The sequence below is a fragment of the Limtongia smithiae genome, assembly GCF_038497785.1.
Source record: "Limtongia smithiae strain NRRL Y-17922 unplaced genomic scaffold V1518scaffold_16, whole genome shotgun sequence".
In the NCBI taxonomy this organism is placed as follows: Eukaryota; Fungi; Ascomycota; class Lipomycetes; order Lipomycetales; family Lipomycetaceae; genus Limtongia; species Limtongia smithiae.
This window is the reverse complement of record NW_027117637.1, coordinates 119,302-134,541: the sequence shown is the minus strand read 5'-3', so window position 1 is coordinate 134,541 and position 15,240 is coordinate 119,302. Positions and strand designations below refer to the sequence as shown.

Here is a 15,240-nt window from a genome sequence, read left to right as displayed (position 1 = left end):
TTCTCTCGGCCGTAGCAATAGCGCATGTCGTTCCGTCAGGAGGTGCGACGATCTCTGATCAGTACATCCCGGCGGGCATTGTCGGCATGGCAATTATGTATGTACATCGGTCGACCGAGATCTGGGCGAGGACGCACTGGAATTTCGGTCGCGGCGATGGCTGAAGGACGAGACCGAGATGGAATTGTCATCAAATAAAAATAAGTAGAATTTGACAGACCTGGAACATTGGCCGGGGCCGTTTAGTCGAGGGTCGCGCATGTGCTTTGGTCTGAACCTCTTGGGCAGAGATGTATATTGCCTTTGCAACTATCGTCCGTCTCTTTGACCTGTCCACCGAAGGCACGACGGGGCCCGACATAGAATGATGAGAGTGCTTTACCGCACATTATCCGAACAGGTACTTGCTTCCGTGGTGTCGTCCGGTGGCAGAAGGGGATCAAAAGTGAAATTGTTTTGCTAAGTTATTCATATAGAATGACAGGGATAAACTTCACCTACAAGCACAAATTCCAATTTTCACTCACAATAGCAGAAATACATTCTCGCTCCCATACATGTTCCAGTAGCCCTGAACCTCCGCTCCTTCTCTTCTACTTCCGGATAATCAAACGGAATGTTAGTTCGGAATCTTAGTAAAGTAGTGTCACTTGCGCCTGTTAACCCGAATCCGTCGCGGCTTGTCGGTGATATACCCGTATACCTGACACTGCCGGCCGCTGGTCCGCGGCGCTCAGAGCTGCGCGATCGCCGGCCGAGACGGCGGCAGAAAACGGAAAGCTGGCCAGCTCGCTCTGACACTGAAAAATATCCATCTGTTGGATCGCTTGGACAACGGGCCCCCGGCGCTCTGGCGTCACATCTTTGTGATAGACGTGCAAGTAGCTAAACACTTCGTCTACCACACAAACGCAGTGGTAGCCTGTGCAAAAGACGACATGCAACTCGTACAAGTGAGCAAAATAGTAGATGTTTATGGCTCCCTTGTTGAGATTAATTTGTTACTTGTTTAGTAGAACACCTTTGAGACGAGAGAGATGAAAGGGAAAGAGACAATTGTTAAACAGTCCGTTGATTGATGCATGTCTTACAAAAACTAGTACAGAATGCGGGAGCCCAAAAACCAAACCCTCGTTACGGTGGTCTCACGCCACAAGTTTTAGCAGTGAACGAACACAGAGACACAGCAAATAGCACTGTAGCTCGTTCCCACGCAGTTTAATATATCTACAATTAGTAACAAGTCTCGTGTTGATCGGCTGTTAGTGCAAGCTATTTCAGGAGATATATATCCAACGAGTTGTCCGCAATTCGGAACTGGCAGCAAAACGCCAATATCTGTCGGTTAATTTAATTTCCGATATCCGTGCACGATACTAAAGGTTGAAGGAGCTATCTCCGGACCACGTGCTTCGCTTAATTTTTTTTGCAGGTCAGGCGGTTGCGCTCGAAAATCCTCGACAAGGATGGCACTGGGGCACCGCGCTACAACAAAGCGGGAAAATTGTAATGACTCTAAACTCTTGAGCTTTGATATATAGTATCGCAAATCATACTTTGGAGCACCGGCAATCACAATATGAAATTAATCGCTCTATTATCTCGCTGCAGTTAATTGACACCGCACTCGACTATACATAACCACAGTCTTCAAAATACAAAAGAAAGTCGATGATTACTTGCTTTTGCTGACTTTATAGGTTCCAAGTTGAACATCAGCGATAACAGGACGATGATCGCTCTGATGATAACCATTATCAAAGAACATCTCCTCCACGCGGTAACGAAGCGGGGTGATGGTCGAGTTGCTGCCACCCATGATAAAGTCAATTCTCTTAAGGTCAGAAGTATCCGTGACCTTGACGAAACCCTGGAAAGTAGCATGATTGCCAGAGCGGTTCTGCGGAGGAGTGTATTTGAGAAGATCTTCCATGACGAAAGTGTCTGAGAGACTCGACTTGTATTCCGCGAGGAAGGTCGCGTTAACACTGACCATGTCCTCCGCGCCGGTGATAATATTGTAGCCGCCATCATCCGAACCAGAAGATGGAGAGTTGAAATCGCCGAAGAGCAGAACCTCGCCCCACTTCTTGGTCTCGTACGCGCCGCGGTAACGAATCATAGACGCGGCGTACTGGCGAGCGTCCTCAGATTGGTCGTCCCAATGCGTACAGATTGCGCTGAACTTGGTACCGTTGGCGGAGGTGAAGCGGCCGACGGTAGCGATACGGATACTGCCAGCGCCAGTGTACTTGGACGGAACGGTGTAAGTCGGCGAAAGCCAGAAGTAATCCCAAGAGTGGAGCGTTACAAGCTCAGGTCGGTAAAAGATGGTTGAGTATTCGCCAGAGGTATTACCATCGTCACGTCCGACGCCGATCCATTTGTACTCAGGCATCATACCCGCGAGATCGACGACTTGACGGTTTAGGGCCTCCTGCATGCACAGAACGCCCGGGTTCATGAACTGGATCGTGGACGCAACACCGATACGACGCGTGGACCAGGCTTTTTCAGTGTAAGAGCTGTACCAGCTGACCTCGGACGTGTAAGGTACAGTCGCATTGAGTCCGCTCGCAGTCTGGGGGTAGTATATGGAGTCGCTCATGGAGTCATAACGCAAATTCCAAGACTGAACGCGAATGACATCGGCATAGGTAGTCGAGGACGTCTTCTTCGTCGACGCAGCAGCAACAAGCTCCAAAGCGGCCAAACCGCAGATAATGAGTGAGGAAAACATGACTGGAGGCGCTTGAGAGTAGAGACAGACGGCGGATGCATTTCTTCAATTAAGGGTAGACCCCGAAACATATACCTGTGCATCGTGAGCAGCAGAGCAGGCGCGTCGGGATCTCGGGAGTGCCTGGCCGTCGGCGCGTGCCTAATGCGGATTCCAGCAAACATATTTCTCGTCCTAAACAAATCACCATGCAGGTCATACCTCTGCCAATTTTGGGTGAGACACTGCGTCGACTGACTCGTTGTCCAAAATAGGACGCGATGAAGTACAAAATGTGGGAACGTGTTCGTGGATCCGTGGCCTGATTGGATCCCTCTCGTAGTTTCTTGGCACGGCGAAGCGTCTCGGCTCATCTCTTGGCAGAGTTTAATCGCGCCTTGCGGGAACCCGCATTTCCGCCTCCTTCGCTTGATATGTAACGCCCTAGATTCGAAGCTAAACTGAATGAGACTAGTTTGTTTCTATAAGTTAAGGTTGCTCACATATCCGTGTGCGCTGCCGCGCACCTTTGCAGCTATGTAGAACTCATTTTTACAGGAATTTCGATGCAATTCAGCCAGAATAATTCCCGTGTGAATATCGTAACGAATTTTGACGAAGTCATCAGCCCAGAGGATTAAATATAGAGTTTCAGACGAAACTACCGTCGGAGAGACACACCGAACCCCTTTCTTGAATTTAGACGGATATTCAGACTGATCAGTGCTCAAGCATATTATATAGGCCGCTAGCCTCAGTCGATCTAGTCCGGACAACAACTTTGACCGCTGGACTTCACATTCGTGGCTTGCCAACGTGTTTGCCAAGAACCGGAATCAGTCCGGTGTCTGACTTCGGCGATGAACGCTGCCAGGTTGTACATATGAGAAACACTGGATGCGCTTCATTCCAGTTGCAATTCCGCGGCACGCACAGGATCATGAACTGGACTTTTGCATTGCAGCACGGACGGGGACTTCTCATTTGCTCGCCTTAACCCATGTGTGCTTCTGCTGATCGTATTGGTCTGTTCTGTTTCCTGTCGCCGCCGGCGATGAATTTCGGGTCTTCGGTAAGCCCTCCGGCAAGGAATGCCTTGCTGAGTAGAACCAGGGACTGATAGCTTTATATATCCTTGACTGATATTCTCGTACTCTCCATCGCATCACTGTCCTGTCTCCATTCCCTAGTCTACGATGAAGTTCTCTGTTGCTTCTGTCCTCCTCACCTTATCGGTCCTCTCGCCCGTGCTTGCGATTTCCAACATTCGCATGCTTACTTGGGTCGTCCATCCCGATGATATCACCGATACTACGACTGTCGCAGAGACAATTGCCGCGCTCAATGCCACAGTTCCCTACGACGAGGAGATGAGCTACTATAGCACCTACGCCGAAGTTTCTTGGGCCAAGCGTCGCCTTGAGATTTCCAACGAAGTGTCGTTTAACAAAGTCGGAATTTTTGCTATTCAGGGCGCGTACAGCAATCAGATGTCAGATCTTATTCTGTTGCTCGGTTCGCAGTGGAAGTACGCCGGTGTTGGCCGTGATGATGGCGTTGCCTCTGGCGAGTTTGTCGCAGTGTTCTACGACTCTACTCTGTTCAAGCTCTCCCACTCGGACGTTTTCTGGTTGACAACTACTCCTTACGACGTGTCCAAGTACTCTGGTGCTGGTAGTTACCGCATTGCTACGGTTGCCCGCTTTTCGGTCATTGCGACTGGTGACACTTTTGTCGTCATCAGCACTCACCTTGATGATGTCTCCAACGACTCCCGCAAAGTTGGTGCGTCGCTCATCAGATGGCGCGCGTCTTACGAGACCTATAACAAGTACGGGCCTACGTTTCTTCTTGGCTGTCTTAACTCCGCGCCTGGTTCTTCGTCTAGTGATGCTTACGAGATCGCCACTGGTGCCGAGTCAATGACTACTATCAACTCTACGTTTTCTGCTAACTATGCAAACACAATGGACAATACTTTCTACTTCAAAGATATTATGGAGGCTACACCCTCAGAACGCCGCAGCGGCCATCTTTCCACCGTCACTGGCTTCCTTGCAGAGGGTACTACGACGTCATTTTCTCGCATCAACTTCATTATGGGTCCTTCGTCTGGTGGCTGGGCACCCGTTCGCTACCGCGTTGGCGAAAACTTCTTTGACGACGGCTACCATATGAGCAACCATCGTCCTCTCTATGTTGACCTTACTATTGACCCCAACGTCAACCCGGTCTAAATTGTTTGCGATAAAGTGATAATTAGAGGATACAGTTGCTGTATTATATTTAATCGCAGTTTTAATCATATTTAACTTAGTTTTCTGCATCTGCGCAATTTTCTTACAATTAGCTACTAGTTCCTGAGACCGTGTGCCCTATTTTCGGTGGGTCGCGTGCCGTAGCTCTTTGGTGCACGGCTGAGTGCATAGGCCACATCGCTTGTTCGTGTGTAAGACGGCACTAATGAGTAAGCGCAGCGCACATGCTCTGACGGCCCCTGAAACAAACTTCGATCAACGCAGACAGGCAATCCAGAGATCAGCCTGGAACAAGTTACACAATAACTAGTAGAGGGACACAAAGTATGACTTATGTAATTCGTGTCTTCTTCGTTGCTGTTAAACCGCCTCTGTACTACCAATAATCTTTCGTCGGGAATTCATTGTCAAACTGACTGCTACATCGGACAGGCTTCCCAACATGGCGAAATTCAGTATTTACCATGACGGATGGCCAAATACAAAAGATATATCTATATAAAGGATAGTAGAGAGTTTGCGGAGTAAAGTGAAAGTGAAGAAGGGAGTTGACGCGTTAGATAAGACTTTCTACTACAGCGACATGTTCAGAGCACTCGGTCGCTATCCTTAAATATCGCTACTGAAGTTCCTGTTTCGCCAACCATAGGACTATCCGAACTTTAGCATCAAGAAAGCGTCGTACTTCTTTTCCTGTCCTTGAAAGGCAAAGTGTATTATTAATCCACGGCTTGGTGCACGCACCACAAGAACCGGTAGTTCTGCCCGGGTATTGTATCGAAATATGGAAACCGCCACAACTTTCGCCGTCGGAAGGTACGCAGAAATCAACAAACTCAGATCACAACGGGTTAAGACTGCCGCTGTCACCGTCGCTATTGCCACCATAGCCGCCCCTGATGCTTACTACGAATCCGATTTATCTTTGCCCTGGTCTCTGTAGGGTGGTCACCATTGCCCAGGAGAAGTAGGACCGTCTTCCGTCGTTGTGTGAGCATTCAAAGAAACGACAGAAATTGCTCTACGGTCATACACAGAACTTGCACGTAATCATCCCGAAGTACTAATGTGCTGCGGGATGGTAAATTTAGGTCTGGTGGGTGTTGATGAAGTCACTAAGATTTTCAGATCACATTCAAATTCACCACCAATTTGCACGCAGAAGACCATGATAACACCAAATGACAAGATTCTTGCGTTCGCCAGCTTCTTACCAATCTCGCTGTGGATATTTGTAACTTGTCACACTGTCCGGAACCTGAGTATGATGTTCGCGATAATCATTGAAAGAGTCAAGTTGCGTGTCAAGTGTCGTATGGCAATACCTCCCTCATCGAGACCGCCACGATTACTGGCATACTCCTAATCAGAACACACGTTCAGACCACTGATTAAAATACACATATTGAGCCACTGTACGCAATTTCAAATCACGTGATCTTCATGACGTCATGTACGTTGGGAATTCGCAGGATGCGGGGTGAAAACCGCCCTCCCAAATTCTTCAGCTCCAAGACTTCCCCACACCAGTCATGGCGTCTTTCGGCACGTTTCATGTCCCGCGTGTTGAGAACGAGCCAGTTGTATGTTAATTGAATTCGCATTATTTGCACATGTGCTGACGAGAGATCGAAGAAATCATATGCGGCCGGATCGCCAGAGCGTGCAGCATTGGCTGCCGCCATTACGTCACTGAAGGCTCAGCTTCCACTCAAGATTCCGCTTGTGATTGGGGGCAAGAGCAAATTTACAAAAGCCATGGTTAAGCATCTTGATCCTGCAGATCCTACGTGCGCTCTTGCCCTAACGTCGCAGGCGTCGCGTGAGGACGTGATCCATGCGGTTGTCGCGTCGCAGCGCGCACGGCAGCACTGGGCAAACACCTCGCTTGACGCGCGCTGCGCCGTGTTTCTTAGGGCGGCGGAGTTGATTGCGACAAAGTACCGCTACGAACTACTAGCTGCGACTATGCTTGGACAGGGAAAGAACATTTACCAGGCTGAAATCGATGCTGCGGCTGAGTTGATTGATTTCTTGCGGTTTAATGCGTTGTACGCCCACGAGATGTATGCGGAACAACCGATCCGCACAGCACCGGGGATCTGGAACAGAGCGGAGTATCGGCCGTTGGAAGGCTTTGTGTACGCGGTCACTCCGTTCAATTTCACAGCCATTGCGGGAAATCTTGTCGCCGCGCCAGCCGTTGTTGGCAACGTTGTGCTCTGGAAGCCATCGCCGCATGCAGTGATCTCTAATTACCTGCTATACAACATTTTTGTCGAAGCTGGGCTACCCGATGGCGTCGTCAACTTCATTCCAGGTGACGCAGCGGACATCACTGCGGAGGTTTTGCTGTCGCGCAGCTTCGCAGCTCTGCATTATACTGGTAGCACCGCAGTGTTTCAGAGTATTTATAAGATGATTGCGTGCAACCTGCCGAAATTTCGATCGTTTCCCCGCATTGTTGGCGAGACGGGCGGCAAGAATTTCCACCTAGTGCATCAATCAGCGGACGTGCCAAGTGCAGTGCGCGCAACAGTGCGCGGCGCATTTGAGTACCAGGGCCAGAAATGCTCGGCTACATCTAGGTTATACGTTGCGCGCTCGGTATGGCCACAGTTCCGCGAGTTGTTGATATCCGAAACCGCAGCTCTCACAATTGGTCCGCCCGCAGATCTCACGTCATTTATTGGACCAGTAATTCACGCTGAGTCGTTTAATAAGCTGAATGGAGTACTTGATGCACTGCGCTCGGATGATAAGATTGAAGTCCTCACTGGAGGGATCGCTGACGGATCAAAGGGATACTTCGTTACTCCTACAGTCATTGTGACGACAGACCAAGAGCACTACACCTTAAGTCGCGAGTTCTTTGGACCACTACTGAGCGTCTACGTGTACAGCGATGACGACTACGAGAACGTTATGGACGCAATTGACATCGTCACCGACTACGGCTTAACCGGAAGCGTCTTCGCTAAGTCGCGTGAGGCTATTGATCTCGCCTTGTTGAAGCTGCGCAATGCGGCTGGGAATTTCTACATCAACGATAAGAGCACTGGTGCCGTCGTAGCCCAGCAATGGTTTGGCGGCGCACGCCAATCGGGTACAAATGACAAGAGTGGTAGTGGCAATATTCTGTCGCGGTTCGTTAGTATCCGCAGCATCAAAGAGACATTCTACGAGACCAATGAGGTGTTTTATCCTAGCAACGTTGCTTAATATGCGTGCGCCGACTGAAAAGCGCAAGCCTGATATAGCATGAAGCGATGATTCCCTCTGTGGATCATATTATTATTTATTTGCTGCAACAACGGACCTTGATAAACCAGATTCTAATATATAGTTATGACCAGTAGCTTACACAGGAAATCGTATATCACGTAGCCATTAACAGTTAAGAATTCCAAACCCGTCCAAAGTCAAGTCAGTATTCCAGCCTTCCATTAGTGCCAGACCGGTACCCGGGGAGATGTTCAACCGAACACCTCTGTGCCGCACTGATTGCGGCGATGTGCTCTTCGGAGAGATTCCGCCTCGAGCTTCGAGGTACCATGCTCTAGACCACGACGCGAATCGAGCGGCCGGTGATCCGTTTCAGCAGTGTATTCAGGCATCATACCCGCGAGATCGACGACTTGACGGTTTAGGGCCTCCTGCATGCACAGAACGCTCGGGTTCATGAACTGGATCGTGGACGCAGCACCGATACGACGCGTGGACTAGGCTTTTTCAGTGTAAGAGCTGTACCAGCTGGCCTCGGACGTGTACGGTACAGTCGCATGGAGTCCGCTCGCAGTCTGGGGGTAGTATATGGAGTCGCTCATGGAGTCATAACGCAGATTTCAAGACTGAACGAGGATGACATCGTCATAGGTTATGGCGAGGACGTCTTCTTCGTCCACACAGCAGCAGCAAGCTTCAAGGCGGCCAAGCCGTAGATAACGAGTGAGAAAAGGGTGGCTATGTGGAGGGGCACCGATGAAAATTCCGACGACGGCCATCTCCATGCCGGCTTTACCGCATAACAAATAATTATGGGGTTACAAGTGCAGCTGCTGTGCTGCAAGTCACGTCCACATCTCACGACAACTCGTGCCTCCGGGAAAGCGTGCCTAATCGGGAGCAGATGCAGAGTTCAGATGCAATCGAGCCGCCGAGAATGTCCGTAATCAAAGGCCAGATCTGAAACAGCACGCTTACTGTCCCGCGTACCATTCGGTGGCGTGGGACGACCGCCGATCGCACTCTATGAAAGTGTTCGACGAACAATGGTATGATTAGATCGTTCCTTGGGTGGCGGAGTGGACTTTACGCCGGAGTAGTACACTAGATCATCGCTTGGTATCCCGCACAGCACTTGAGGCCCGCTGTTACAATCTCGCTTCTTAACTTCGGCGTAAATTAACATTTATAGCTTAATTCTGGTGTCATTTAGGCTGCTAAGAGCGTCGCTTGTCTCCAGGCGAGTTTATGTCTATTGCAGTCGCGAAAGTTGATTGATTTCTGGCGTACAGCTAAGCATAATTTTACATGTATTGTTCTGTGTTGGAGCCGATTCAAGAATTAAATAGGTCTGAATCGGACCAGCAAGCCGTTGACACAGAATTACAACTATACATATAGCACCCAAGTTTGATCAAGCTTCGTGGTCGTCAGGAAACGCTGAAGCTAACAGCCAGTCGCGGTAATTCTCTGACACGGCAATATTCAGCAACATGCTTACCGAGGCACGCCAGCCACAATTTTTGACGCCCGCGGCGACTGCTTTCAACATGTCATATCTGGCAATGATTATATGTTCATTCCATTTCACAGATCATCCAGGTGCATGCGACCTAGAATTCTGCAAACTAGACGATCGCACAGACGTGGATTTGATTTTCTCGGCAGTTTTCATGGGCACGACTTCTACTTGTAATGGTTCTGTCGGATTGATAATGCCGTTGGCCACGAAGACGCGGAGTATCTACGTTCAGCGTCCCCGTGATGAGTCCTCCAGTACGAAACATATCTCGGCGCCGCGACCTCTATACATCAATTGAACGAATTTTCGTGCTTTCTTCCAACGTCTCATTCGCATCCCACATCATACAATGAGGATCTCTCTGTCCTTCGCTCTGCTCGCGTTGTCGGCACTCACACCGGTGCTTGTAATCTCTGATGTGCGCTTGCTCTCATGGGTAATCCACCACGACAACATCACAGCAATAAGATATCGGATTTGATTGAGTTACTAGGATCCCAGTGGAATACGCCGGCGTGGGTCACGACGATGGTGTTACTTCGGAGGAGTTTGTTGTCGTGTTCTACGATTTGACTTTGTTCAAGCTTACGCACCCGGATGTCTTCTGGTTGACAACTACTTCCCACGACTTGTGTAGGTACTCTGGCACAGGCAGTTACCGCATTGCCACGATTGCTCGCCTTCACGTTATTTCTACCAGCTATACTTTTTTCTTAATCAGCACACACCTTGACTATGTGTCGAACGACTCCCGGAAACTCAGCGCATCGCTCATCAGATGGCGCGTCATACGAAGTGTACAACAACCGCGGACCAGCGTTCCTCCTCGGCTGCCTGAACTGCGTGCCTGGAGTCTCCTCCAGCGACGTGTACACGATACTCACCGGCACAGAGTCCATGACGACTATCAACTTCACTTTCTCCGCCAACTGCGCAAACACCATGGACAACACCTTCTACTTCAAGGACAATATGCAGGTGACGCGCCCGAGCGCCGCGGCGGCTATCTTTCCTGTGTTTTGGGCTTTCCGACTGAGAGTACTAGAACGTCGTTCGCTTGTAGTACTTTTGCTATGCGTCCTTCGTCTGGCGGCTGGGCGCCGCTTCGTTACCGCGTCGGTGAGAACTTCCTTGACGACGGTCACCATATGATCAACCACCATCCTCTCTATGTCGATATCACTCTTGATCCGAATATGAACCCTGTCCAACTGCTTAAAGAGGAGATAGTGAATACATCGCTGAAGATATTTATATTCTCCGCGCCTTGTTGCGAGCTAACGCCAATATATTACGATTTAGCAAGTATCGCTGGGACTTGGAGATGCAGCTCTGCGGAACAACGATAGTCCGTGACGAGAAGTCCAGACATTAATTTCAGCGACACGTCAAGTTTGTTCGCGTAACCCTATTTCCGTTGGTTGGGGGTCGATGGGAGAGCGCAAACGCGATCTGCGCGTCGCCAGACAGATGGAGAGGAAGTATCTGCAGAGAATGAGACAATATGGAGATGCATTTTACTTTACAGCGCGTAGTAGAAATTGCCGAGGCATTGGAGATCAAGATCAATTTGTTCAGACAGAAGAAATGGAGCAATTACATTTAGGACGACACATCACGTTAAAGTCGCTAAATCTCCTAACTTGGTCATTCGAAAGTAGGAAAGCTTCGACAAAGATGGAGCGCTCAATCGACAGGACTTTCAAGAGCTTGTCCCTCGATCATCCAACCGGCCAGGATTGTGTAAACCTTGACCCAAGCCGCAGTCATCTCATCATCCCACTTTTGTTGCGCCTCGCACCACTCCTTGATAGTCTTGACCAAGTTCGCGCCGACCGCGTCATACTGCGCCGGAGTGACGTTATACTGGTGACCGTGGCGATATCCAAGGTTTAACACTGCGGTCTTGAGCGATGCCAAGTTGTCGCCGTTATTGATAACCACCCCAAGGATGCCCGCGAGCGCGTCGGATTGTGCTTCAATGTCGGGGAACATGGACCGCACTTCCGGATTTGACTCGAAAAGATGCTGGTAGAACTCATAGGTGAAACGAGTGCCAACAGCCATGTCGTCCACCTTGGCTGGAGGGTCTGACGGTGGAAAAGTCCGACTTATGATCGCTCCCCATGAGTCTGCGATCAGCTTCAGGTCGTCATCAGTGGGGTATTGGATTTCGGTGGCCATGTGTATTGCGGGCGAGGTGTAATTGCGGACTGGGATTTTCGAAAAGTAGGTATGAGGTCAGCCCTGGACATGTGGGCCGTATATATGTGTACCGCCCGCGCGACTCATCGTGAGGCATACGCTGGGCGGCGTCAATAAAGAAAGGTGTGCTGCGGAGACTAGGTTTGGTGACATCCGACGAGGCGTATGGCGCGCAGCTGATAACCGGTGCAACGCGATAAGCTTTGGACTCGTTCGTATGTACGCCACACTCTTGGTCTGTAAGCGGCCATGAATACGGCGAAGTTCAAGGTCTACTCTGACAAAATTTTTTAGTACAGGATGGCGACTTGGAATGCGTTACCGAACGATTTGTGTTAGCAATTTCAGCGGTGTAAAATACAAGCCGATTCTGTTCGCGCTAGAAATCTACCGGCGTGATGGAGAACCCAGTCTCTCCCGCGCGAACCAGCAGTTCTGAAGCATGAGCTGTCTACTTCTCGAGAAGATACGAGCTCGCAAGCACACCTCGTTCTGGTCGCCTGCATTGCATCTGCGAGTAAGTGCGTACGCTGAGCCGTCGGCCGCGCCCACCAACACGTCTTGAAAAGGCATCGCGTTGGTCCCATAATTGGCATTCCTCCTGGACTGATTGGTTTGTAGCCAGCCACGCGCACCACCTGACAGGTTGACACATGCCACGGTTTGTCACGCTACCCCCTGACTCAGCCTTACCGCAATCAATTCGCCATTCCACTAAGTACACAACCTTGCAGGCTGAGCCACAGTTGATTGGGGTATCCTATTTTGCACACTCTTCTGATCTCCGTCGTGGATACTTGGTAGCTGCAAATGGGCGATGACGACATATGTTTTCATCCTACTACCTTCATTTCCGAGGACGGTGGAGTTTATCAAGCTTCAGCGCATTGTAGAGCTTGCTCTTCCAGATGCCCAGTTGATGCCACTGGATATCAGTCTGGTGAATAGGCCATAACATAGTAAACTATGCATTCAGTGCGATCAGCGAGATAGAGTTGTAGACGCCAATGATAGTTCTGCTTCTTGGCAAGATGTACTAGTGCGACGCCGACATCGCAACCTTCCGAATCATCTGTCCCGTGGACGATTGGCAGGATTATGCATAGCTTATACGACAGCTTCCAGAACGACGCCACCCTCAGTCTCGGGCTTGCAAGCGATCAGTTCACGTCGCTGGGATATCAGCTCCGTGCAACAGCATGAGAGGAATTATGTAACTATAGATCTCTCAGTAACGCAGCCTGAGGGCGACACAGTGTGGCTGTATTCTTCCACTGCGTCCATAAACTAATGACAAAATCGTCGTATCTATGACCTTGTTGCAGAATAGCCTGAGGCTGCACGCGTCAACTTCACTCAAAGATCGGCGAAGCGATATGTAAAAATCACATCTGGCTAACGCAAGAACGACAGAAATCTCAACCGTCTGTACTTTTCCCGCGTCGTCTGCCACGCGATCACTTGTTATCATCGTTCTTTTGCAAGCAAATGCGCAGCCACGCGGACACTTTAAACAATTGCATATCCAAGAATACAGTTGCGAGTCGCACCATGAGCGAGTTTCTAGAAGCCAAGTAAGCTCTGGGGTGTCGTCGCGGCATAACCACCGGGGGGCTCGCAGCGCACAAGCATCGCTTAGAATTAGGTTGCCGCCGACCGGCGCGCACATTCGAGTCGGCAAACTCGCGATTAGCCATATTAGTTGGAAGTTGGCCCTGTCAAATGTGCCAGGCGGGCAGCACAGCACCACGCGTTGGTGCTAGTCAGACTATCACCGTGCTTGAGTTCACGCATGCACGGTTGTAGCGCACAGCCGTGGGCCTGTGCGTTGTTTCAAATGGGTCGCAAAGAAGATCTTTCTGTGTGTTCAGATATACTTTGGTCATTGTCGATATTATCAGCGTGGATATGGGATGCTATAAAAGATTTGTCTCGATTCCCTCACTTAGCGAGCGGAGTGCGTTGATAGTATACCAGCTCCAATTTCCAACTCCACTACTGTGCCAGGGCGAAATCACGGTCAAGCTGCAATTATGTGCACAATCTCGATCACGCAATACAGAAAGGACTGCAGATGCCCCAGTCCACAAGAATGCACGCATATCACGACACAGTACAACCACGGCGTACTTCGTGATCGGGCGAGACGGTGGACTTGTAATGCAGATTTACAGTCTTCGCTTGACCCAGGATAAGAGTACAAGTAACTCAGACATCAGATCTGCGCACCAGCTCATTGCTATTGATGACGTATAACCAATGGCCTGCTCGCGAAGACACACAGTCTCAAGTAGGAGATATAACAGCGTGTACCAGCCCTTTGTGTGTGAGAAGACCTCATTCTCGAACGCCCAATCAGAGCTCTCCACTACCCATACGTCAGTGAACTGCAGAACACGCACTTCTTCATGATCAGCATGCCTGAATCGTTCAGTCTGTATCTAGCAGTAGCGAATTTATACTCTTACAAGAGAGTACACAAGAAGCTACAAGTCCAGCTATCTGTAATCTCGGTCAACCACAAGCCAATGCGAGATGAGCCCATATCAGCAAGCATCTGTATTGAGTTCCACATTATTCATGCTCTGTATCGAACGTCGATGTCCACAGACAAGAAGAAGAGGACGGCTGCCTTACTGATTAGTCATGTTGTCAATTGCGCTTGTGACGACCGATTATCAATTGATAACACACCTGCTAGAACAGCACACGAACAGGAGGCATGCCGGATCTGGATGCGACATATATTCAAGTACATAAATTCAAGCCACAATGCACCATATGATTGTTTGACAACTGAGAACCAGATTTCTTAGATAGCAAAAATGGAGTGCAGAGGACAGACGAGCAAACATCAGAGAGTGTATAGCCTCAATGCGTAGTGCTACCTAACTTCAAATGTCCGCAATGACAATATACATGCCCCTGCTATATCCGGTAGTTTTTTCCTCTGCCTGGCAATTTTTACGCGACCAATAGTCAGTAAATCAAGTAAATGCGCAAACTGAGGACGTGCCTCATCGGAACAGCGCTACTCTTCGGAGTCGTGAAAGATTCAAAATCAGCCTGCTTTCTCTGTTTTTGTCGAGCAATTAACACATATTGTGCGCTATGTCATATCAATTAGTCCTCCGCCTCCTCGCGCCCCTCTTCGCTCTCTTCTTCCCCATCCTCGTCCTCATCTACATCTTCGTCCCCTTTCGTCACGATGTCCAAGTTGATGCACGCGATAAGTTTCATGGGTATGATGTAGCTTTGAATGTAGCTCTGCATAGCCAAAAAAGCAAGTTGAATAAAAGTGCTTATATTTC

At 49.5% G+C, this 15,240-nt stretch overlaps 4 protein-coding genes across 4 annotated transcripts; 2 read left to right on the top strand and 2 right to left on the bottom strand.

Annotated features, from left to right (window-relative positions):
• Window positions 1–1,594: 1,594 nt before the first annotated feature.
• On the bottom strand, window positions 1,595–3,123 carry V1518DRAFT_423096 (Endonuclease/exonuclease/phosphatase). Its single transcript, XM_066905611.1, has one exon. It carries the CDS (start codon window positions 2,738–2,740, stop codon window positions 1,676–1,678), a length of 1,065 nt encoding a protein of 354 aa, XP_066757196.1. The 5' UTR covers window positions 2,741–3,123; the 3' UTR covers window positions 1,595–1,675.
• A 747-nt stretch (window positions 3,124–3,870) lies between these two features.
• Window positions 3,871–4,956, top strand: V1518DRAFT_398251 (Endonuclease/exonuclease/phosphatase; the record flags this gene model as incomplete). The annotated part of the gene is made up of 1 exon (XM_066901835.1): window positions 3,871–4,956. Exon 1 carries the CDS (start codon window positions 3,916–3,918, stop codon window positions 4,954–4,956), a length of 1,041 nt encoding a protein of 346 aa, XP_066757195.1. The 5' UTR covers window positions 3,871–3,915.
• A 1,541-nt stretch (window positions 4,957–6,497) lies between these two features.
• Window positions 6,498–8,372, top strand: V1518DRAFT_423094 (Aldehyde/histidinol dehydrogenase). The gene is made up of 2 exons (XM_066905610.1): window positions 6,498–6,560; window positions 6,613–8,372. The coding sequence occupies exons 1-2, from the start codon at window positions 6,510–6,512 to the stop codon at window positions 8,197–8,199; spliced, it is 1,638 nt and encodes a 545-aa protein (XP_066757194.1). The 5' UTR covers window positions 6,498–6,509; the 3' UTR covers window positions 8,200–8,372.
• A 2,771-nt stretch (window positions 8,373–11,143) lies between these two features.
• Window positions 11,144–12,091, bottom strand: V1518DRAFT_131240 (globin-like protein). The gene has a single exon (XM_066900722.1). The coding sequence runs from the start codon at window positions 11,906–11,908 to the stop codon at window positions 11,411–11,413; it is 498 nt and encodes a 165-aa protein (XP_066757193.1). The 5' UTR covers window positions 11,909–12,091; the 3' UTR covers window positions 11,144–11,410.
• Window positions 12,092–15,240: the final 3,149 nt, after the last annotated feature.